Here is an 18,850-nt window from a genome sequence, read left to right as displayed (position 1 = left end):
AAACATCCATACATCCATATACTTACAAACTTTCGCCTTTATAATAGTAGTAGGATAGGCTACTGCCTACTGGAGTCTGTATAGAGTCGTACTTTTTCTATTATCTTTTATATTGCTTTTGAATAATTATATGCGCCTAAAATTTGAACATCAGCATATTTACTCAATCAATACATATAATAAAAACGTAGAAAAGTGATGTCTGTACAATGAAAATATTAAAAAAAAACTTAGCAGGTGTTATTATTAATATTAAATAAATAGGCATCATGATTTGAACATGACAGCAAATATTTTATTATTTTTATTTTTTCGTTACATATCAGCCTACTGGGTAGGTAGTTAGTAATGGAGCAGTAATGTAGTCTTGTTAGGTAGCATTATGTAGTATGTACTTATGTAGGTAAAACTAAAGTCGTAATACTTTCTTGTTAAGTGTGTTAAAACTTAAAAAATATATTTCAAGCTGTATATTAGCAAATTTTATAATTCTGTCTTATTCCAATGTTATTGATAATTTTTTTTTTAAAAATTCAGAACAGTAGTAAAAATAACTTTTGGTACTCCTAGGATTTTTATCTGATTCGTTGAGCTATTAAAATATATGCTGTTGCACATATTATTATCTTAATTTGCAACAGGCGCACAAAGTATTTGAAATCATGTCGTGATTTACTTCTTACTTTTCTTAGCTTCCAATTCACATAATTCAGCTATAGATCCTGTTTGAAGAAATAAACCCTGATAAAATGACCAAGAGCAACAGATTATTTACATACAGAAATGAAACGGGTGTGATATACCCGCCTATGAAAGCTAGATAGAGCATTTCAATATTTTTCTTCCCATATTTCCCGTTTTTATATTAGTATGCTCTACCTCGTTCTACTGACATCTAGGTAAATTATAAAACTAGCTTTAGCACCCGGATTAACTCGCATGACTCGAATACTACCAGGGTTAAATAAAATACTATGTATGTGCTAATCTAGAGTCCAGACAAAAATCCATCTCTGTGTACAATATTATGCAAATCCGATCAGCGATGGATGCATGAATGTGCATGAAATAACTTATGCATATCAGCTGTAATTTTTTTTAATCTACGTAATTATCACTGGGAATCGAACCCATGATCTTAATAGTTATAATGTATGATCGCATTCCATTAGCTTGAAGAAAGCTGATATGGATATAGATATTATTAATTTTATAACTATATAGCAGATATTATTCACTTAAATTATTGAAATGCTTGGTTTACATACTGAGTAAAATATGAAAGTTTTACTAATTATCAAACTACAACAAATTATAATAAGTACTTGATCTTGTATTCAATTGAATAAATTCTTTTAATTAGGCAATTATAGTCATTGCTTCAGTAAAAATGTTCAGGGTTTAAAATAAAATTCATGTTTAATTGTAATGTACACAATTTATTCATATCGTATAGTGTTTCTTATACAAAGATAATAAATTGTAAAATCCTCTTTCACGATCCGAATAAATAAATACTTAGTTTAACTCCTTTAGTTCTATCACATGCCCTTAGGACAAACAGGAGTGTAACTTACAAGTCAGCTTCAATACTTGATATAGCCTTCTTAGGTCTTACATCCCAAACCATGGGTATACATCGACATCTATACATTCAAGACATTAACATCGACTAAAAAGAAAAAACGCCATGCGTCACATCAATTTTAAACGACTCAATACTTATAAGAGATGGCAATACATGGTTAGGGAATCGCATACGGTACATTATGAAATCGCGATCTTTTAACAAATGTACAAAAATATTACATTTAGAGCTATTTTACAGGTAGGTATGTTTTGTCAAAGGCACTGGTATTCTTATCTGATTTAATTCAATAGGATTATCTTACAAATAGTTTGCGATTTCTGACAGCTAGAGGATCATATTTTTTGGTTTGGAACATCATATTATAACGGGCATTCCGAATGAGAAAGACTATACATAAAAATTTATAAATAAACATCTAGATTGGACTTAAGCTTACTTACATCGACTTACATCTAACTTATACAAAACATAGTCTTCAGCCATCGATTTTCACAAACGAGTCTTCGAATAGATGAAACAGATCTACTTCTCTTATATTACAGTAATTACATTATACATAGCTCACCACTAAAAATGCATCATTTTTAAATCTATCGTGAGTAGACGAGTTTTATCTGCTCGAAAAATCCGTAAACCGAATATTAGTCTCATACAGAGTTCTCCGCGAACGCATCTCTCGTATGGATCTATCTCTAACCTATCAATACGACTACTAGGAAGGATAACGATTAGGCGATGCGACTTAGCCGCGTACAGCTGCACAATATCATACAAATATATATCTTCATCTCTTTACATCGTGGTAACTTCGACTACTAGGGAGGGGCAGGTTGAGACAGTTTGTACGAATAAGATCGACACGTGACGCGAAACGAGCGAGGCACGACCGCGAGACGCAGCCGAGGCGACTCAGCGCGGGCGCTGCGCGGTCCAGGCGCAGGCGGGCGGGGCGCTCAGTGCTCGAGTGTGCGCGATTTGTTCTGGTGCATCATGTTCTTGAGCGTCGCCACCTCGGTGGCGAGCCGCGCCAGCTCCGCCTTCAGGTGCGCGTCCTCCTCCTCCGCTAGCCTCTCGTCGCACACGGGCCGCTGCGGCCTGTACTCCACGCCCAGTGAGATCCCGGAATCCCTCTCGTCACTGGAGCCCTCGCCGTCCCATGAAGGTGAGGAACGGGGGCCGGGCTCCTGCTTGATGTGTTGGAGGGAGAGAAGAGCGCTGGCGACGTCTTTGTCCCCGAGATGTGATTTGTGGCGTAGTTTGAGTGGCAGGCCGGCGTTCTCTGGGGCGTACTGTTCGCCTGTCTCGTCGCCGGAGCCCGACAAGGAGGAGAGTTCGTAGGGGGATGGCGCACGGCGCGATCTTGATAGATTGAGAACGGAACCGGGAGGTTCATAATGTGCTGGGTGAGGGTAGTACGCTTCTGGAGCGGGAAGTCTTTCCTGGTATTGTTCAGGAGCGCGTTGTGGTGGTGGGGATGGGGGAGACGCTGGGGGAATCGGGGGAGGTGGGGGTGGTGCTGGTGGGAATAGAGCATTGCTGGTCAGTTTACTCCTCTTCGTTACACACAGGACTTGATCACACGTAGGTAATGTGGCTAAGACTTGGTCAATGCTGATGAGTGTTTCTCCACAGATTCCATATTTCTCTTTAATAGCGTCTAATTGCGCTTTAAGAACATGGTTTTCCTTTGAGAGTTCAACGACGCGTTGTTCGAGGACCATGTCGTTGAAGCGGCGCTTTTCCCGGGAACGCTTGGCGGCTTCATTGTTGCGCCGCCTGCGGTCCCAGTAGCCGTCGTCCTTTTTGCTGTCAGGAATGAACTCGCGTTGCTTGCGTTGCCCGAAAAATTCTTTCCTTTTGGAGAATTCGAAGGAGTTTCCGAATTCGTGGTGCTCAGCCGATCCGTTGGATGAAGGGGATTGGTCCATGGGGTAATGCGGTGATACAGATAGGCGCGCGCGCGGTGGTGGCGGCACGCGCTGGGGGCTCGGTGCGGGGCCCAGGGCGGGGCCTCCGCCCAGCAGCTGCTGCTGGCTCAATATAAACTCGGCGACCATGTTTCGGCGGACGTTGGATCCGCACGAATCTTCAAAGTGGTTCTGTAACAAAAGAAATATTACGTTAGTAAAATTATTTGCAATTTTCTTTATAAGTGCATAATGCTTGCAAAAATTCTGTCGCAAGTTCCCGCGTTACTTTACACGTGGATTTTGTGAAACAGTGTTACGACATTCATTTTTTTCACTCCCTTCATGTTATAACGCGTTAATAATGTTTCCTAACCTCTTGGCATATTACACGATGCATTTTGAGGTCGTACAGGATGCTGTTACGAAAGCGCTTCCTTCGAAAGAAAATTGATTAAAATTTTTAATTAATTACCGTTTTACAATAGTACTATTAAACGGATACGACACGAAATGACCGAATGCCATGCCCGCTAACATGTGACCGATGTTGACTAAGTGCTTTATTAACTATATTTTAATAATAATATTGAAATTTCGCAATCAGCTCACGTTGGCAGCGGCGTGGCTGAAACGCTTGACCAGCATTTTATTATTTTAATAATCCCGCATTGATCGGCCGGTGTCGATAACCTCTGCACGACACCCTAACTTAATATCACTAACGTAAACGCCTATGTCCGAACGATACCGAATGGGCAAATGTGCATCGACAGGAAGTGCAACGAAAATAGTTTAATTGCCTCGTTATCAACCGTTTATCGACAACAATGAGAGATTCTTTCCTAAGTGCCCATTGTGGTGAAACCATAAACTAGTCTATTTCTTTTTTCCGCGTCGGTTTAGCGCATACGGAAAAAAAAGCAGAGCGCTCACGTTGCAGCGCACGCGGCGGTGTGGGGGACAACGTGAGAGTCCTTTCTAAATCTGAAATTATGCTTTTCAAGAGCATTTTGCATGTAATTTTAACTATGCGGTGTCTGGGAACACGTGCCCATCGGCGATTATACGAGATTATTCACAATTTAAATCAATATGAAATTCGAAAAAGATCATTAGAGCCCCGCTAGAGATTTTTAAGATGTTTTCAACTTTATCGCTGCATCTTGAAGACTTTACATAACCACTTCCTATTCTGATTGGGGTTTTCATGTAAATTAGTTTATGTGACGCGAAACTTTGTGATGTTCAAGTGGATATGAAATTAGGAGAAATTTATCGATTTTTAACGATTGTTATGCTATTAAGTGATAATTATATCAACAAAAATTACATAACAATTATCTTTGGTCAAAGTTCAAAGTACTTTCGTAAGTATCTTTAATCAAATATATTTTATTTTTGATGATGTTTAATTAAATTAAAATATTTAAATAAAAATAGTGTTACACGCCAAACGAGTTGAGAGCGGTGTCAGTAGGACGGCCTAGATTCGAACCCGTTACTATAACCGTTCGATTACAAACCACTCTAATTGTACCGTGTCACCGACCATTTATTCAGCGGTATTGTGTGGGATTATTATACTGTAAAATTGTATTTAAGATCATACATTTTGATTGGAAATTGTGATACACATTTTTCGTGACCGTAAACAAGGGTAATTGGTTTAGCGATAATGTATCATAAACACGTTAGAATAGGACATAATTTCTAATGTTGTTAAAATAGCTTTGAAACATATTTTTGTATGAAAAGTTACGTATGTCGGCATTTGGTAGTTAAAATAGGACAATAGATCCAGTGCATCGGATAATACAGTTTGAGCTGAATCACTTACATCAGTCCGTTATACAGATGTTCTCATAAATACAGTTAAAATCATGACTATATGAATTTTTTATCCAACCGCCCACGCGAGCTCTATACAACTCTTTAAGAACTATTACATCTTAATAAATGCGTATTCAGACATATTATTAGTCAGTAGTAACTGATTCAACGGTTTTTTTTATACATAATCTGTGTCAATTACGCGTCATTATACTTTGAATTCATACGCAAATATTGTTATCTTCTCTTATTCTTTTCTTAGAATTGTTTACGCAAAGAACAAACAGTTTATATATTAACAGTTAGATATTGATAGAACAGCTAATTCCTCAACATTTATATGATAAAGTGAATAATTTTGTAATAACGCTATGCGTCCGTTACTTGCCGGTTGAGAGGGAACAGTTAAAACTGCGGTTATCGTCTCGTTAACTTGGGAATATTGATCGTGTTTAGTCAATTGTTTAATTATTTTTCAAACAAATAACATTATATTACAAAATAATGCTGATTTAATAAACGTATTTCATTGCTACAGTGATTTCAACTGTGCACTTTAATTTTAGAGCGTTGTAAAGATAAACTAAAGTCATGTAAATATAATAATCACGTTAACTCAAGAATGTGACGAAACGGCATATCTCGGAATGTTAGATGCGACCGTTACATAATTATTATCGTACATTTGGGTGCTAAGATACCAATACTGTTAGCTCGCTATGCTGAACAGTTATCGCTAATCATCTACTTTCTTTAAACCGTTACCCAAAAATGGGGACTTACGGTACATCGATACTTTTTACGTTCATCTGGTGCCTACAACACGTAATACTGTTATGAGTGGTTTCGTCATTCAAGAGTCAAGGTTGGGTTGGGCAACTGTCATGTATAGAACGAGAATTACATTTCACTAGATCGACACGGGTTGTATTTTGATTTTTGAATGCCATATTTCATGACACGGGTTGTACGCCCATAACCACGCTCACTGTAAACTGCAAAAACTTATATTTAGTTTTCCTTTATTATTTTTGTAGTTCATAACAACTTTATGTTAGAAGTTTTTACTTATATTAGTTTGATATCAGATAATTAGAATTAAAATTAACATTGTAATGAAACATGTTTTCCTAGCACGTGGCTTTATAAGTGTGCGCTGTACACGTGAGGGTAAGAGGCTTTATTATTTTCAATGTTTTCACACGTTTTTGTTATAGCTCATTATACGATAAGTCATAAGACGATTCGTGTATTGACCAAAGTTCGAGTACCAATTTATTTCATGGTTCGAGGTGGTTCGAGTCAGCAAATCAGAATTCTTAATTTAAACCATCTGATCATAGACGATATTTTTTTTTAAATATTTGAATAGGTCAATGCTCCAAGGAATTTAATATTCAAGCGACTTACGTAATAGAAAAGGTATGTGAAAAATGTTGCCATATTTGGATCAAATATGAACAGTGATAAGCTATCAGGATTTCGTAATTGTATCACTGAGTCAGAGCAGTAACAAATATTGATAAGAGAATTGGTTCAAGACATTTTTAATGTATTATGCAAACTTTAATTGCGTCTTTGTCTTGTTCGGGGCAAATATTTTTAAATGAAATTCGATAGAAATTGCGTCAACAGTCTGTAGTGAGAACATTATTAGCTACATTTTGTTTTGTTAATTTATTTAATTATTATTAATATAGTGTATACGAAATTATTAAATGTACCTATTACACTATTGTAAACAATAAAAAAAATGTGACTTTGACAGCGAAGTCCCCGCATCAGCGCATCGATGCGCTGCACAGATAGCGAAAAATTTAGACGTCTGTGGCGCGCTGATCGAATTGCAGGAACACATTGCTTCCTTGTGAATCCACCGTGCATGACCTCACAGGCGTGATTGTCCTGGCACACACGTGTCGAGCGCGGGTTGGTCACGCGGCAAACAACACGTGCCACTCTTGAACCTCACGTTGGTGCTTGCGTAACACTTCCAAGCACGTTTACTCTTCTTCAAACCGTTATATAAACTGCAACGTGATTCGCCAACGTGAAAACTAATTATGCCTGCTGACACGACACGCCCTTGACCGTTAGATGAGTTAATTTAAGAATGACCAGTTGGTCATAAATATTTATAAATTTTCTTATTTTTATTCAAGTTCGTTTATTGTTCGTGCAGGTGTATTTAAAACGAGGAAGTTTATATTTAATATTGCACTACTCAAACAATAGCGTTGCCAATGTACAAACAAATAAACGTTAATATCGTTGACCTCAAACGGCAAAACTAATTGCGGCGCGCTCTTGACCTTCTAATAAGACGCATAGACAGTATCAGCCATCTTGGAAAAAGTAGAGAAAGTAGTACAACGGTAACTTTCCACACGCTCGCCGCCTGTTGCGCGGGAAGTGGGCCGGCAGCCATCTTTGATTTAACATTTTACCAACATAACAGGCAGTGTGTGACAAGAGATATCAGACTTTGGCGTCGTGATCACCTTGGCTGTAACTAGCAGACTACTTCCAATAGTATATACTGTTTATAAAACAATATGACGTTGAAATGATGTTTTGTCTTCGATGTCGCGTAGAAGTGATCAGCGTAAATCCTTGCGATCGCATTGTTTATTTTCACCCCGAGGATAGTGGCGGAAGGTCGCAGTTTCTGGACGGGTTTCAAGCATTTTTCCAAGACACATACTTGACCGATTTTCGCATTCGCACTCAGCGAACACCCAATTAAAGTACGGGCTATTTCGAATCGGCCTCACACCCCGATAATGGTTTGGTGTCAAGGTTCCGTTTCGTAACTTCTGGTGATAAACGGCCAATGTAAAATGTGTCAAGGTTGTTCCGTTTTTCTGGGATTTCCCTATCTGATAAAAATTAATCTTTGAATTAATACTCAGTGTTTGTATGCGATACAAACCGGTAAGACCTACTTTGCTGGCCTTGTTCTATACAGCTAATTGCTACATTATTAAGAATCACTTAACCTATTTCAGTGCTCTAGATTCTGCTAATTTACACTACGAAACGCTGTCCGTAAATAAGATTACGTAATTTCTTTCAATTTCAAGATAATGGTATTGCTCGACAACCTATATTATTAAGACATCTATACTTTATTTTCACCTTCGTGTTACTAATATAGCAGTTTTAGCAAAACTAGTTCAGTTACGGCATGAGTCATGGGATTTCCCCATAGTAATTATTCACCGTATTATGGTGAGAATATCGGAAGCGTCATAAAATTAATAGATGACAAGCTGACGAGGAAAGTCATTGCTCTCAATGCAGTGATAAATCTTGACACTTGCGGAGCATGAAATGCGGATATACCTACAGAACAATTGACACCCAGGGTCAATACTAATATTAGCTCTAAAGCAATCGATATGACAGTCACAAATCACCTTGATGAATTTTCGGGTCTCTTATTGTTACGTCAGTGATCTAATTGAGTCGGACGCAGAAATTTAGGACCTCAAATAATAACGTCATATAGTGATCCACTTACTCGCAATAGGTTGCGCCTTCACGTGTACTTCGTAAGTAGGTTAGAGTTACGCGAGCGGGCGAGATAAAAAAAATAGGTCAAGTTATCTTTGGTTGTCCTCGCGCCGATGAAATTATCGTCCGTTGTTATTGCGTATAAAATCGTTTTACGTAAGAGAAATTTATTGTACATATACAAATGTTTTCTAGGCCGCTTAGATTAGCGCGAGACATCTTTCTAGATCGAGTGTATTCGGCGCAATTTGGACAAAGCCGTTTGTGCGCATTTCGCATACTCATTTCCTAATACTGGTTATTTTGCACAAAGCAATTCTATTTTTAATTATTATTAGGAAGCGTGTTATAGGTACGTATGATTTCATCGCATGACTCTGAATGCATGTACTCAGTCAGGGTCAGTCGCCAGGGTTATAATCCTTACACGATCGTACATATAATGGGAATTAAAATTCATAACTATGCGAGTCATGATGCACGATTAACTAAATGCATGCGGGTACGGCCTTAACTTGTAATACCTTCCGGACGACCTTGCGCTTTACTTCCTTTATTACATCATTTATTATCTATTAAAGATACAGATACATTACTGCTTTCTAGGAGCTAGAAATGTTAAAATTTTCAATTTCTTCATGGCGAGAATTAGCATTATTACTGAATGTTTCGTGGCCGTGTTGCACCGCGTAAATTCAAATAACGGTTTGTTTGTAGTTACGACACAGTTGTAAGCGCTACAAAGTACAGTTCTCATAATACAGATATCAGCTTGCAATGGGTTGCGCAACAACGCCCTAGGGACGTTGCGTCATACATAGATACAGCGGACTGACCTTTACGCGATCGATTCAACGGTCTCGTGTTCGAACGATTGTTTGAATAATCTTTACTGGGAAACGGTAGGTATATTTAGCGCTGGAGGAAACTACCTGACCGACTGTTCATGAAATTTGGCATGAGAACCTAAGAGTACTTAGAAATGGTGACGTGAACTCTAGATGCAGTGTTGGGCTAAATTTTTCTTGTATTTCAGAACTAAGTGATCGAATTTATATAGTTGTGTAAATAGAAGAGAAACAGATAGACGGTTGTTTCCGCACATCCGTAGGCGAATGCACGCCGGATTGGAACCTTGAACCAGTTGTGTAAGCGCTTACAATGGCTTACGGCAGAGCTGCGGTGCCAGGCGCCGTTTACGACATCGCACTAGTTACTAACATAATTCATCAATTAACACTATCAAATTTGGCTTGCCAATTTTAATTTGTGCCATTTGTGATCTGATTTTTCATTAACACAAACAATATTTTGAGGCTTTTTGTTGTGGAAAGTAGTTGATGACGGAATTTAACATAATAAATTGGTAAATTAGCACAATTAAAAAAAAAGCTTAAGCTAAGAAAAAAAACAGACCTAACGCAAGAAATGTCTAGATTAAATCGAATTGTCTAGCCATGAAAGTAGGTAGATGACATAATACACGATAAGAGAAAATTATCTGATTATAAATGCGCAAAAATAAGGTAAAGCGAAAACAAAGGAATTATCGCGATAGTGGTAACAAAAGGCATGCATGGTGAAGATACGAATTTTAAAGCAAAAATAAAATAAATAATAATAGTTTAAAAAAACTAAAAAACACGCTTTTTATAGAAACCGAACTAAAAAATGGAATAATTTTATCAAATTAGTGTATTGTCATCGGTCCTCAATAAATCTACAAAGTTTGAACGAAATCTGGCCGTTTAAAGTGGGTCAAAATCGCGCCCAAAGAAGTCGGTTACAAACAAACAAACATACAGGTGAAGCTAATATAAAGCGTGTAATATAAACAGTGATAAAGAACGCGATCGAGGAAGTTATCTCAAAAACAAAAAACAATGAAGGACAAAAGGAAGTTCAATATTCGAGAATGCGTATAAAGATGATTTAAGCGAAGACTTGGCACGAATCTCCGCGAGCATGAGTAAACAAAATTCGACGCAAGATGTCAATGACATTACAAAAACAATTCTATGGAAGCGATAAAGCAATTTCCTAACTGACTCACCTCATTTGTTAGTCATTGATTTAAATTAATGTGAAACAGATCAGAAAATTTAATCCATCTATTTATATGCTGGAAAATCTGAATTGCGCACAAATGTGCGGGAAAACTTTCTGTAGTTTGAAATTTCAATTCGATTCCCATTGACTTATTTTTATTGAAATTTAAAAATTTTTTCGTTGAACTCACAATTTTTTTTTCTTTTTTAGGTATTTTTTGGGAAAAGAAAAAAATTGCAGTTTTGTCAGAAATATTTTTAAATAAATTTAATGCTGATTAAAGTTTAAGTCCAAATATTATAACCAAAATAAAAATAATAAATTTTAAGTTCTAATAAGATAATTTTCTACACTATGAAAAAAAAATATTCAAATTGGCAAGCCAAATAATATAGCAAAATATAAAAAATAAAGAGACAGAGGTAAAAGATACTTACAAAAATATTTGCGGTAATTTTGCAGTCCTTATCCGGAATTATCCAAATAGAGGGAACAATGTCATAGTTTCACAAAAACAGCAAAACACTGAAACGTCTTCAGTAATTGTTTATAGTACTTAAAATTTAACAATAATGTTATACACTCCCACTTATCACGTCCCAAATGATTTTGTCACTATCACAATGTTATGACGAAATTATTCACTGCGAATGCGTATAACTCTAGTCAGTTGGACACGTCTATCTTCAACGAAGTCTAGAGTGAGACTAAATTTTGTAGTGGGGTCGGCCGACTCACGGTCTGCAGCGCGCACACACCCGCAACTTGCGCGTGTGGTGGTGTATTGCGAATGTGTGCGTGGCTGCAGTGGTGTGCGTGATATTTACGTAACTTAGCTTGACTGTGTGTAATCGACGGTCGGCGCTATTGAGTCAATGTAGTGTTCGATTTTTTTAGCTAATTCGCGATTGAGTCATTTATTTGTGGCGTTTTTGTACCTCTACGAAATCAATCGATTGATAAGCGTTTAACAATGGCGTAATGAAAACGAGTATGAGCCAAATTTTAAGCCAAGATTTGCGTTGGTTCTATTTTTTTGGTGTATGTAATCTGTGCTCGGTTTTGTTATAGATGTCAAATTTTGAAATGTTCGCTGACGCAAATTTGAAAATTGTACCGAATAAATCAATTGATATGCACTATGCAGGTTTCTGAGCTATAGATTCATGTATTTTTCTTAATAATACAGATAGCATATAAAATATAATTATTACTTAACTATATTTATGTACTAATAAAAAATAAAAGCACTGTTCTAATTTACTTTTGTAAAATTTTTAACATTTTTGATTCAGATGAAATTCACATGAGACTTTCTTAATGAAATTAATTTTACGAACGAATTTATTATAAATATCTAAATACGGATACGTTCTTTCTTTGTTTTAATTCACGCAAAATCTCCTATACCTAACACATTACACAAAACAGTTGCCTACTTTGTCAAGCAATGATAAAATTACTGTTCTGTGTTAAAAATAGTTAGAAAATACCTTACTATAAATAGCTCTTACGTCATTAGTAATCGAGTTTTATTCGATATAATTAGTTTTCAATGGCGATTCTTTGCAAATAATCTAAGTAATAATGCGGAAATTATTGTCTTTTATTGATTATTATATTTATTATTTACCTTCTATTTACGAACCGTGTTGACATTGGTCAAGAACTATTTGATGTTGCAAAAGGAAAGACTGCGAAAGATTTGTAAAAAATAGCCATGGTACTTGAAATAACAATAGAGTCAAGTAACAAAAGAATTTAGCAATAAGTGTCAATGAAAAATTGAAGTAAATCCTGCGGATAATGTAAATAAAAGTACCGAAACATTTAAGTTCAAAACCTTAAAAAAATAATTCTTTGAGAGCTATAAAAGTTAACCTACGGGGCTACAGCTACAGAAGTTAGATTTACAAATAATATATAACACTAGCTGTGCCACGCGGTTTCACCCGCATTGCTCAGCTGCTATTGGTCTTAGGGTGATGATATATAGCCTTTTTTTTTTTTAAGTGGGGAAATCTTGCATAGATACCCACGGCCTCCGGGGAAGAGGCCGTGGGTTATGTCGGATTCCTACCGACCAAAACCCCACTGTGTTCCGTCAAGCCGCATCAACGACGGAGCCACGGGTATGGTAGAATTCTGCCGTGACGATGATATATAGCCCTCGATAAATGGGGTATCTAACACCGAAATAATTTTTCAAATCGGACCAGTAGTTCCTGAGATTAGCGCGTTCAAACAAACAAACAAACAACTAATTCAGCTGTATAATACCTATTAGTATAGATAACTAGCTGCCCTAGCATACGTTATTCCTCCCCATTGCCCCGTTTGTGTATTTTCTCAATAAGAACCGTCCATTCAATGATGGTCGAGCCATTCTCGAGTTTTACGCGTAGTTGTACGTAACTATAACTAAGTATGTATTTGGCGATTTATTTCTATCGATATCAAGTGTTTTAATAATTATTATATAAGTATCTACTCCATTCAAACTGCAACTTGAATCTTTCAATAATAAATTACAAATAGCAAGAATGATTGCATTGGAAAAATATTTAAGAGAAATTGTGTAAATAAATGAACGGACGGAATTCGGAGCTAAAGTAATTTCAATATTATAACTCTAATATTGTAGGTAGAGTCAGTCGAAAACAAGTAATACATAAGAGGTAATAACCGACGCGACGGAGGCTAGACAAAACTAAAAACTCAAGTACCTATCACTACATAGTATAAAACAAAGTCGCTTTCTCTGTCCCTATGTCCCTTTAAATGCTTAAATCTTTAAAACTAACATAACGGATTTTGATGCGTTTTTTTAATAGATAGAGTGATTCAAGAGGAAGGTTTTAGTATATAATTTATTATGTTTTAGACAAAGCGGGCGAAGCCGCGGGCGGAAAGCTAGTATAATTATAAAATACCTGACGTAAATATTTCAACGCATTTTTTACTCTGTGCATAAAACTCTACAGCACATGGTACCCGAATGGTAAGCTTTATCGCATACAAAATTATGTGTCAATAAGCAAAATTCAAGTATTTTTCCTTGAATAACATTGAATGTCACGGACCACGGTCTTGGCTGGTCACGTGGAAGTCAAGGGCGTGTCGGCTCGCGTAATACACGGAAATGTTTGAAATAATTGCGTAACAAGGATTATTCATATGTTTACAACTAATCGGTGCGTATGCTTCAAAGATCACGTTGGAAGTCTATAGTCTGTGGCGTAGATAATATAATATTGTATAGTCTGTATTAAATTGGTCGCATTCGCATTCTTTATATCTATGTGTGCATATCCGATTTTCTATATTGCACGACTTTTTATAGTTTTTTAATTATAAGTAGGAAAAAAAATTGAATCACACGTTAGATTTTCCTAATTATTTTTATGTGGTTTTAATGTGGTTTTTATTATTCATACTGTTAATCTGTTTGGCTGGAAACTATTTAAATACATATAAATATTCATGTCTTTTTTAATGGTTTTGACTCATAAAACAAAAGAGGAAAAATTTCAGTTTTTAGTATCAAACTCTACGTTAAAATTACTCTATCATAAAATATATCGGTATGAGACTAAATTTCAACGGTCATATTGGATTCATTCTTTAAAGAGAGCCTGCAGAGATTGCACCTAAGTAAATATTTCTAAATCTTATCATTTATTTCTTTACTATAATATTGGGATAACGCAGATCCACCTTTTAAGTAGAATACAAACTTATAATGTCCATCACAAGACACTACGCGTCTAAGCGTAAAAAAAGCTTCAACGCAACAAATGTACGCATAAAGTGTCCCATTATGACTGAATTATGATTGACATCTAAAATCTACGTAATTTGTAAATATTTTCATGTCATAGAATTACCTCAAAAGCAACACAATCGCGTATGAATCAATTCTTTTACGATAATTCTTGCGTCATAAGTTTTGAATAAATTAAAATGTGACCCGTCGGATCACTGGGCCAATCCTATGACGGGGCTATAGTGACGTATGTCTGACGTTGTAATTGGCGGGAAAGGTTACGTCAAAAAAAAAATATATATATATTCGCGGAATAAAATTATTTAATTGACGACAAGAGATTTCAAGATGTCTGTGGTGCGTACATAATAATGGTATGTTTTTGTGGGTAGTACGTATTATTTGGAATGAGTTTTAATTTGTATTAAGGTAAAGGTATTTCTTTTACTACTGAAATAACATTTTTTTTTTTCATTTTATACATATTATTATTTATTATTTTATAAGCTTCCCCGGTCGGCATGAGCCCAGCCGAAGCGATCGATAATTTTATAGATTTCTTCATTACTTCAATTACTTTTTTGCGCTAAAACCTTTATATACATTTCCTTTCCTACCAGGTTGCCTGGTAGAGATTGATGTTCAGCAATAAGGCCGCCTCTTGTACAAATGATGCCTTTTATTGTTCTTTTTGTTTTGCTTTGTCCATTAATGTTTGTACAATAAAGTTTTATGAATAAATAAATTATAATTTTAAGTATAAATGGCCATTATGTGCTTCTCTATCTTATCCTTACGTTTATAATTTTACTTTATTTAGTATTATAAAAAAAGACCAAAATATATCAGACAACTGTAGAGTAGAGTAATTGTTATTGACACATAAAAATATTGTTTTATTATTTTTTTGCTCTTTAGTCATGTCACCTGTCACTCTTATTTCCTTATTACATTGTCTTATCCGTACTTATTTCTTTTTGATGTCCAATAACTCGGTATTTACTGAGGTTGTTATTTCCGAAAATATAATAATATGAAATACAATAGACTAGGCGCTTGGTCCGACTCCGCGCGGGTAATAATGTCATTATAAATAAATTAATAGCTCTATGTTAATCAGGAATAATTATTTAATTTTCTTTAGGTGATAGAATTTTCCTAACCTGTAAGTAGCATTTAGTATTTTGAGTTAATCCGTTACGAATAATGTGTGCATGTAACACAGATTCAAAACCATCAAATCTTTCCTCGGGTAATTTTAATCTTGATTATACACATAATATGTCATAAATATTATGTTCTTATATTAAAAACATACTAAATTGTTATTTTTAAACACTATTTCGAGTAATAATAAACAGCATGTATGCTACTGAATAATCGTGAAAATTTCCAACCCGCCTGTAGGTTGGCCTTGTGTTTTGTTATTCCGCAGTTTTTTTATATTACAACAACAAATATGTTACCTACGTAAGTTGTTTGTATAAGTAGGTAAAACCTACATAATATAGTGCTTTATGATTCCATAACATATTATTATTCAATAAAAAAATATGATGGATACAGTCGTGGAGTGACGGTTTATATAATACATTTTGTGTAACGTAAGTTCGTAACATAGGTAATAATGGTATAAATAGATAAGGAGATAAAGTACGAGAAATGTGAAATTTTGTCGTTTACTTTCATGATGTCATTGACATAATTGGTTTAAAATTAAAATAAAAAAGAGCAAGCGTGTTCGAAACGTATTAAAAATCCATATTAATATTATAAATGCGAAAGTAACTCTGTCTGTCTGTCTGTTACTCAATCACGACTAAACTACTGAACCAATTTGCATGAAATTTGGTATGGAGATATTTTGATACCCGAGAAAGGACATAGGCTACCTTTTATTGCGAAATATGTACCACGGGCTAAGCCGGGGCGGACCACTAGTAATTAATAAATCGTTGTAAGCCGTCCGCGTCGCTTGTCCTAAATTTCTTAATGATTTTGGGCAAATGTAGAGCATGATCTACATTTCCATTTGTTGCATATAATATTATAATAACAACACATGGCGACATCTTTTGTAATCCTGTATTTGTAGCTTAGTAATACGTTAATTCATAAATATCTATCTATCTATACTAATATTATAAACAGGAAAGGTTTGTAATTATGTATGGTTTTCACGCATAAACTACTGGACCGATTTCAAAAAATGAGAGATCCTTACCAAAAATGCAATAATGTAACCCAAGATGTAAAAAAAATTCTTAATAAAAATTTTGTCATCGCGTGGGCTTAGGAATCTATTCCTTGAAGTACGAGGATGGTTCTTATGAAAAAAAAAAACGTCAATATCTAGGTACCTACCACGGGCGAAGCCGGGGCGGACCGCTAGTATGAAATATTTTCTTTATATTAATAAATGAATGGTAAACGTAAAATAATCTATAGTAGTAATAACTACAATAAAATAAAACTTTGAAATACCATATGATTTAATACAGATGAAATATTATTACATTTTGTTTTATGTATAAGTACAATTAGTTATTAAATATATGGATTATGATATGTCTGCACATAGAAGTATATTGTTATGCATTCTTTACATAGAAAAACATACCAAATTGTAAACGAAAGACCTGAGGTAGGTAGGTCAGTCTTTCTGTGTAGAAGAGGTCACAAGATCTGGACCACTCGGACATTATGAGGATATTACCTACCTATTAGCCTAGTCCGGTTTACTAGTTTTTGCTATTAAGAGACAGTGGGCATGTTTTAATTGCTTAGAGTTTAGACAATCTTTCTGATACTACAAATTAACTTTTGATCTTTGAATGCTTTTCAAAAACCACTCAAATGCTCTATAGCTCTTCAGGTAAATTGTTGAACATATTTTTTATCGTGATTTTTACTTCAATACATTTTATTCTGATTGTACCATTGGCTGTAAACTATGCAATAAATAATGTATAAAATATAGATACATATCGTTTTTGTTAAATTTATTTTTGTTTTCACAAAATAAGAAATGCGTAAACACGTTGGGATTCTGATATTTTTAACACGTTCATATATGAATAATTTATAAGTCATATCCGACTTAGGCCTGTTACAGACCGACCTGCTTCACCGACCGTCAGTGCGTACGTCAGTCGCGCTTGTCATATGTATGGAAATTCATAAAGCGTACAGTGCTAGACCGACCATAGCACGCGAATTTTGCTGAGCACTGCGTACGAGGACCGTCGGTCGAGCGCGTGCGCGTGCGTAGCGTCGGTCGACTGATGCGCTATGGAAATTGGAAACAAATTAACGCATTCAGTGCTGTACCGACTGTGAATTCGTCGTCAGGGCCGATGGTACGCACTGACGATCGGTGAAGCTCTGTAACCGGCCTTAATAATTTACGTATGCAATGAATGACAATACGCTGATGTGCAAAAAGTTGATCAGCATATAGCCTATATTCAAGGTGGTCCATTGAAAAGTTACATTTGGGGTCGCATTTTTTAGAGGACGCAATTTTATTTTTTTGATGTGTAGGGGGGGTCAGTGTGAAGCTATCACCAAGTTTGTGGGGTCGCCACCCTTGTCCCACGGCCGCCATCTTGAAAATAGCGGTTGAAATGGTTTTTACGATATATCTCTTAAACTATTTATCTGATAATAAAACAATGTGAACATTATTCGTTGCAAATTAAATTTTCTACAACTTAGGTTCAGTAACTTTTTGTCGTAGAACTATAAACAAAAAAGTTATAAGCGAAAATGTTCAGAAATTAGAGATGTTTATATTTTTCAATAAAACTTTTTTTTATAAGTTTACGAAGAAATTATATCAGACCATTTTTGTAGATTAATAATAATAATAATAATAATAATAATAACTTTATTGACATAAATAAATAGGTACAGCTTAAATATGAATCCATAGGCTCCTGAATTAGTTAAATACTGTGTCTCAGGAGCCAGTGGCTTCTCCCATTAAATTCTTAACAGTATACCTACGTTATACAAAAGAAAATTTTAAAAATTACAAGTAAAGGTGGAAAGCGCTTTAATGTTTGTGTGTGTATGTGTAAGTGAGTGTGAGTGTGTGTCAGTATGAGTGTGAGTATGTGTGTGTGTGTGAGTGTTTGTGTGTGTGTGTGTGTGTGTTTGCGTGTAAGATGTGCTTTTATGTGTGAA

General features: G+C 35.5%; 1 protein-coding gene across 1 annotated transcript; it reads right to left on the bottom strand.

Moving 5' to 3' along the window:
- Window positions 1-1,418: 1,418 nt before the first annotated feature.
- vri (nuclear factor interleukin-3-regulated vrille) lies at window positions 1,419-11,599 on the bottom strand. Its single transcript, XM_089710468.1, has 2 exons — window positions 11,334-11,599; window positions 1,419-3,690 (listed from the first exon to the last, which is right to left on the bottom strand). Exon 2 carries the CDS (start codon window positions 3,646-3,648, stop codon window positions 2,545-2,547), a length of 1,104 nt encoding a protein of 367 aa, XP_089566594.1. The 5' UTR covers window positions 3,649-3,690; window positions 11,334-11,599; the 3' UTR covers window positions 1,419-2,544.
- Between the last annotated feature and the right edge of the window lie 7,251 nt (window positions 11,600-18,850).

This window comes from Colias philodice, chromosome 24, assembly GCF_061535455.1.
Source record: "Colias philodice isolate Cphi_HAF_F1 chromosome 24, ilColPhil1 Martin Lab GWU primary, whole genome shotgun sequence".
Taxonomy (NCBI): domain Eukaryota; kingdom Metazoa; phylum Arthropoda; class Insecta; order Lepidoptera; family Pieridae; genus Colias; species Colias philodice.
Note: the sequence above shows the minus strand (reverse complement) of the source record. Positions and strands in the feature narration are given on the sequence as shown.